At 37.0% G+C, this 7,390-nt stretch overlaps 1 protein-coding gene across 1 annotated transcript; it reads right to left on the reverse strand.

The window, feature by feature from the left end:
• Window positions 1-549: 549 nt before the first annotated feature.
• EMWEY_00020100 (hypothetical protein, conserved) lies at window positions 550-2,325 on the reverse strand (the record flags this gene model as incomplete). Its single annotated transcript, XM_013480331.1, has 3 exons — window positions 550-576; window positions 776-822; window positions 1,038-2,325. The coding sequence occupies 3 exons, from the start codon at window positions 2,323-2,325 to the stop codon at window positions 550-552; spliced, it is 1,362 nt and encodes a 453-aa protein (XP_013335785.1).
• Between the last annotated feature and the right edge of the window lie 5,065 nt (window positions 2,326-7,390).

Consider the following 7,390-nt stretch of genomic DNA (forward strand, 5'->3'; position numbering starts at 1 on the left):
CAAATAAAGAGAAGAAAAAAAAAGGAGAAAAAAGAAAGAAAAAGGAGACACTTTGTCTCCTTTTATATACTGTCTCCTTTATTAATTGTCTCCTTTTTTTTATATAGGTGTCTCCTTTTATTAATTGTCTCCTTTTATAACAAATAAATAAATTAAATAAATAAATAAATAAATAAATAAAATAAATAAATAAGATAAATAAACAAATAAATAAATAAATAAATAAATATAATTAATTAATTATACTTATTTATTTATTTATTTATTTATTTATTTATTTATTTATTTATTTTCTTTTAATTAAACAAAAGAGAGACAATCCAAGAAGAAGAAGTCCGCATGCAGAGAGTACAGCCCATAATACATAATGATGTTCTTCTGCTGCTGCTGCTGCTGCTGCTGCAGCAGCAGCAGCAGCAGCAAATTGATCAGGAGACAAGGGGACAGCACCAGGGACTTTCTCTACTACACAAATATGTTCATCTAAATATCCTTTTTTTTTTGCTATTTTTACGGGCGTAATTCTCCATCTATATGCAGATTGTAGTTCTATAGGGAATGAATATATACTAGGACCTATACATATCAATATATACATTAACCCTAAACCCTAAACCCTAAACCCTTTTCTTTAGTTACATCAAGAAATACCAGAAAAAAACGCATCTATTTAACTCTTTTTTATGCTAAAATGACCAAATTAGGGTTTAGGGTTTAGGGTTTAGGGTTTAAGGGTTTAGGGTTTAAGGGTTTAGGGTTTAGGGTTTAGACTTACATTGGGCAGCACCATATTGTCCTGTGAATTGTTTAGCTCGACAATATCTGGAGAATATATACATAGCACAAACCCTAAACCCTAAACCCTAAACCCTAAACCCTAAACCCTAAACCCTAAACCCTAAACCCTAAAATCCCCCCAAAAAAAGCAAAATAGATAGAAAAAAAGAGGAAAAAAAAAGAATATCCTTAATAAACAAAATAAATAAATAAATAAATAAATAAATAAATAAATAAATAAATAAATAATACTTACCTACAAGGAGAGTGTACAGTCTCTGGTATACAAGAAGAAGGATAAGAAGAATAAAATAAACAATTAGGTAATAAATTAATTTCTTCTTCTGTATCAGGAAGTAATTCAATAGATCCTGCCCCTACTTGTCCAGCAAATAAGGCAGGAGAGGATAATTCTATTAAGGATTCTCCTGCTGCTGCTGCTGCTGCTGCTGCTGCTGCTGCTTCTGCTCCTGCTGCTCCTGCTGCTGAAGGTAGGGCTGCTGCTGGTGCTGCTGATGCTGCTGCTGTACGGTTTATATGTGGGGAGGGAGAAGAGGATATGTCTTTTTCTTCTTCTTCTTGTTCTTCTTCTTGTTCGTTGTCCTCCTCCTCCTCCTCTTCTTCCTGCTGCTGCTGCTGCTGCTGTTGCTGCTGCTGCTGCTGGTGCTGCTGTTGATGGTTGTTGTATGCCAGGGTGATGGGGGTGATGAGTTTTGCTTCCCCTAGGTTAAATACTTTCCTGTTTGCTGCTGCTGCTGCTGCTGCTGCTGTTGCTGCTGCTGCTGCTGCTGGTTGTGTTATTTTCCCTGTTAGTTGTATATTATCTGCAGCAGCATGAGGTGCAGCAGCAGCATGAGGTGCAGCAGCAGCAGCAGGTGCAGCAGCAGGATGAGCAGCAAATGCATGCGGTGCTGTTAATGGATTATTCTTAGGTATAGGTAATATTGCTGCTGCTTCTTGTGCAGCAGCAGCAGCAGCAACAGCAGCAACAATTGCCATTAATAATATCCTAGATAATAATATATTATGTCTTCTATAAGAAGTAAATCTTCTTATTTGCTGCTTCTTCTTATGCTGCTGCTGCTGTTGCTGCTGTTGCTGCTGCTGCTGTTGCTGCTGCTGCTGCTGTTGCTGCTGCTGCTGCTCTTGTTGATGTTGCTGCTGCAGCAACGAACAAATTATACTGCTTGCTGCTGCACGCGGTGTACAGACAGCTCCTGCATATAACCACAAACGTGATAATACACCACTACTACTTGCAGCAGCAGCAGCAGCTGCTGCTGCTGCCGCTGCTGCTGTTGCTTCTCCTCCCCCTTTTCCTGACGGCGATAAGTCTGTTGCTGCTGTGGGCTCAGATGCTCCTTGTGTTGCTGTTGCTGCTGCTATTGTTGCTGTTGTTGCTGATGTTGCTTCTCTTGCTGCTGCTGCTGCTGCTGCAGTCGGCTGCAGCTGCTGCTGCACCCGCCATCGACCGCTGCAGTCGGTGGATTGGGGTGTATAGGCAGCTAAATATTCATCATTAATATTTTGTGTATTTTTTTTTGTCATTTTATTTCTTCTTTTTTATTTTATAATTGAATAAAGAATATATTTATAAGACAAGAAGAAGGAGATGTCGATACTCCTGCTGCTGCTGCTGCTGCTGCTGCTGCTGCTCTTTGGCCGTGTGCAGCAGCAAATGTCTCGATAGTGCCAGCAGCAACCTTATATTCAATACAAAAAAAAACAGATAAATATATCCCTTATAAAGAACAGATACGCTCCTATGCTGCTACAACTGCAGCAACAGCATCAGCAGCAACAACAGCAGCAACAGCAGCAGCAAACCGCAGCAGCAGCAGCAAGTGGCAGCAACTACCGACGGCCGACGAGACCACCGCAGGTCGAGACCAAACATTCAATCTTTTTCTTCCCCTCTTTTTTCTTATTTTCTTCTTTTTATTTATTTTATTATACATAAATACATTAAATATATATAAATATTTACTTTTTATTTAATAATACAGTGTATATATACCAAAGAATAATGTGTCAGCCGTATAGACAGCTTCGAGCTGCTGCCGACTGCCGCTGGTGCTGCTGCTGCTGCTGCGCTGCAGTCGCGATGATTGTCTAAACACTAAACCCTAAACCCTAATAAATTGTTTTATTTATTTTATCTTTAAAATAGATAATTATACTTAATTAAGTATTTAATTAATAAAAATAAAATAAAGAAGAAAATATCCCTCGTAGGGGGGAGGATCCGATGGTCATGCACCGCGGTGTCTATACACCCCATTCCTTACACCGCTAGTTTCCCCTGCTGTGCCCCTAAAGATAAAAAAAGAAAATTTAATTATAAATAAAATAAAATAAAATAAATTCTTTTTTGCGTCTTTCCCCCTCTCGTATCATCAAAAGGAGTGCATGCAAACTTATTTCCCTGTATTTGTATTTATTATACATACACACCACCTCAGGTGTACGTACACCGCAACAATTGGGGTGTATATGCAGCTTATATTTGTGTCTAAAGATTAATATAAACTTTAATCACTTAAAAGGGGTATTTTATATACATATTTTGGGTGTATAGGCACCTTTAGCTACTTTTATTTATATTTTTGCTGCTCTGTTCTTCCCTTAAGAGAAACGGCTTAGTCTTAGTACACATGTGCACGCATGCATGCATGCATGCATGCATGCATATTTGCATGCAACGAATACAAGTGTAAGAGTGTGACTAATACGTGTTTGGGGCTGCATGCATATTGCAGCAAAAAGAAACAAAGAATAAAATAAAGGAATACTTCCTTTTTGGGGTGTATAGGCACCTCCTCCACCCTATAAAGAATAAATAAATATAATCTTCTTTATTTCTTTTTATTATCTTATGCATGCATTTGCATTCTTTTGTTTCCTCCTTCTTAGTTAAAACCCCGTACTAACAAATAAACCTTTTGGGGCTTTTTTTGCATGCAAATGCATGCATGCATGCATGCATGCATGCTCCTGCATGCAGCCACTTGGTAGAGAAAAGAGAAAATATACTCTGTTTTTTATCCGTCAGTATTTAAAACACTGGCAAGGGGGAAAGAAAAGAAAGAAAAGAAGGAAAAAAGAGGTAAGGGAAATAAATAATAAACCCTAAAAGACGCATGCATAAGGAGGGGAAATAAAGAGAAAGAAAGAAAGAAAAAGAAATTAATTAACAATAAAAGAATAAAAAAGAGACATTATAGCCATAAGCAAAGGGAGAGAGAGAGAGAGACAAATATAAATATAGCGAAGGGGAGGCATAAACCCTAAACCTTAAACCCTAAACCCTAAACCCTAAACCCTAAAATGTGCAAGAAACACTAACTGACAACCAAAGAAAACAAAAAATAAAAATAAAAATCTTCTTTATTAGGAATAAATTATATAAAGGGGAAGAAAAATAAATAAAAAAGGAAAAATAAATAAAAAAGAAAAATAAAAACTTTATTCATAAGGTGTACATGCATACACAGCATGCAACGTTAGACATATCAAGAACATGCATGCATGCATGCATGCATGCATGCATGTATGCATGCACAATACAAAGAGGAGGGGATGGAGATGTTATTCCTTTATAGTTGTTGTTTAGTATATCGTAGTTTGTTTCCCCCCTTAAATTATTCTATTTGCTCCTTATAAACCCTAAACCCTAAACCCTAAACCCTAAAACATAAACACTAATATTTGCTGTTTTTAGGATAGCAATTCGTTTTCCCTCTATATTATTTCCTTTTATTTGTTATTTATAAACCCTAAACCCTAAACCCTTATTCTTGTTATTGATAAGATAGGGAGTTCCTTCCCCCCTCTAGTAATAATAATATATGCATGCAGCAAGGAACGCATGCATTAATTAGCATAGCAGCACAAGAAGCAGAGATAAATGGACATGAAAAACATTTTTAGGAAGAAGAAATAATATAATATTTAGGGAAATATAAATAAAAATAAATAAAGAAATATGTATAAGAAGTCTTAATAGACAACCACAAGAAAGGGTTACTGTTGAAGGTAGCTTGATAGAGGGAGGCTTAACTAGCTATCAGATGGAGGAGAGGAAGGAGAATAAAGGTGTTTTCTTGATGAGGAAATATTTAACTAATAAAATATAGAGAAAAAGAAGAAAAAATTGTGTTTTTTTCCCCTTTATACTCAAAGACAAGTTGAAGAAAGCCCCGCATGCATACGACCGTCAGCGGCTGCCTAATCATCACAGCGGCGAAATGTTCTTCATTCTATTGAAGAAAAAGGGAGAAAAAAAGGAAAAAAGTACTTTATTTTCTTATTATGCATGCAAGTATTTATTTTTATACTATTGCATGCTCTTAATATCGTCAGCTTTCTGCTTCCTACTGCAGAAAGGGCCATGACATATACATGCACGACGAGCTGCCTATACACCTGAAGAATGGAAAGCTGAATATCCCCATGAATTCATACTCATGCAATTAATTCTTTTAAACTTTTCTTGCCCTTTCTTGCGGCTCTTTTCTTCGTGCAGCGTTTTGTTTGCCTGATTCTTGAGGGTTTATATCCTCTTCTATGGTAATGATCCATTTCCTATAAATAACGCAGGCTCAGAGGAGGAGCCATCATCATTCCTTTATCATAATAGGGGTTTATTTACCTCTTTTTTCTCCTGATCACTAGGTGGTTCGCAAGAAAATAGCTTTCCTTTCCTTATCCTTATCATAAAGAAGAAGAATATTAACGAATATACATAAAAAAACAGCAAGAAAGCAGCTGTCTGCGTTCGTTCAACTTCCGTGGTATGCGGGGCGTCTTAAGCGTTTCCTTCGCCTCGCGGCGCTCTTTTTGCGCCGGAAGAAATTAATTCCGATTGAAATTCGTTTTTCTATTTTTACGAATTTCTTCTTTATCAAGAAATGTGCAAAAAAAATCGTCTTTTTTTCGGTGTATACCGCGCTGCTCGCGGGGTGTATACGCTGTTATTTCTTGCAACTTTTACCGCTTTCTTCAACATAAATACAACAATTATTAATTCAATATGGATAAAAAATATTCCTTCCTTTATTACAGCAGAGGGATCTCTAAATATTCATTCTTGTGTGGCGGATTTCCTTGTTTCTTCCCTTAGGGATTTAACTTATGTTACGTTTGATCAAGTGCTACCAGAAAAGGTAAGTCTATTTCTTCCTTTTTCTTCCCTTTTTCTTTTACTTTTTCTTTCCTTTTTGTGCTTTTATTACATAAAATAACACATTTTAACGCTGTTATCCATCGTATATATGTATATAGATGCCATTATTTGTCTCTTTTCCCTTTATTCTTAATGTATTTTTATCATTTTTTCCCTAATAAAACAGTATATTTTGTGGTGTCTGTGCAGGTTGTATTCCCTGTATGCGATTCTTTATCTGGCCCTTTATGCCCACATATAAAGTTTCCTCCTCTTCTTAATGACGGGGAAAGGAATGCGAATCGTATTAATGCATTTAATAGACCTGTAGGTGCCTATTCAGCATATATACATCGTCCTTTGTTAGCAGACGATGCAACAACAACAACAGCAACAACAACAACAAGCAGCAGCAGCAGCAGCAGCAGCAGCAGCAGCAGTAGCAGTAGCAGCAGCAGTAGCAGTAGCAGCAGTAAGAGGAAGAGGAGAGAAGGTATAGAACCTGGATTAATACAAATAGATACAACACGTACATATTTACATACAGAGAGTATATCTACATCACGTATAGAGCGTCATAATATAAAAGATCCTTATATAATAAGAGGAAAATATTTAGAGGATGGATTAGGGGATGTAATTTCTCCGTCTTTTTCTGATTCTATTTCTACAGCAATAGGTCATTTAGGTGCTGTTGTTAGTACTATGCAAGAGGTATGGGGACCAACAACATCTAATTCTTATACAGATACAGATACATTTATATGTTTTATTAATAATAATAATAATAATAATAATAATAATAATACAAGCAGCAGCAACAGCAGCAGCAGCAGCAGCAGCAGGAAGAAGAATAGGGACTGTTATGATTTGAATGATTTTTCTTCATTACCCCCTGAGTATACAGCAGAAATAATTCCTTATTATAGTGGATATACTGGTTCTTCTTATTGGTTAGATTTTAATCATTCTTTTTCTCCTTTTCTTTCTTCTCCTTATCTAGATTATAATTATAATCATGGTCTTCCTCCTTATTCATTTACTAAATGGAGAGGAAGATGGATAGTTAAACCTATTCTTACACCACCACCACCACCACCACCAACAGCAGCAGCAGCAGCAGCAGCAGCGGCAGCAAAAAGGAGAAGAGCAGCAGCAAGAGCAGCAGCAGGAGAGTCAGAGGAAGAAGGAGAGGGAGAGGAAGAAGAGGAAGAAGAAGAAGAGGAGGAGGTGTATACATTACCATTAACGGGGCCCCTTAGAGAGAGTATAACGGCAAATGCATCAACATATAAATCTTTATTAAATATTAGGGGGCCCCCTGTACCCTTTAGTACCTATATAGAGTTAGATAGTCATGAGGGGGCCTTTATACACTCCAATTTATTTACACCTTATGGTGTATGGGTATCTGCAGCACCAAGGAGTCCTTCTCCTAGCTGCAGCAAG

The sequence above is a fragment of the Eimeria maxima genome, genomic scaffold (assembly GCF_000499605.1).
Source record: "Eimeria maxima Weybridge genomic scaffold, Emw_scaff182, whole genome shotgun sequence".
NCBI lineage: Eukaryota > Apicomplexa > Conoidasida > Eucoccidiorida > Eimeriidae > Eimeria > Eimeria maxima.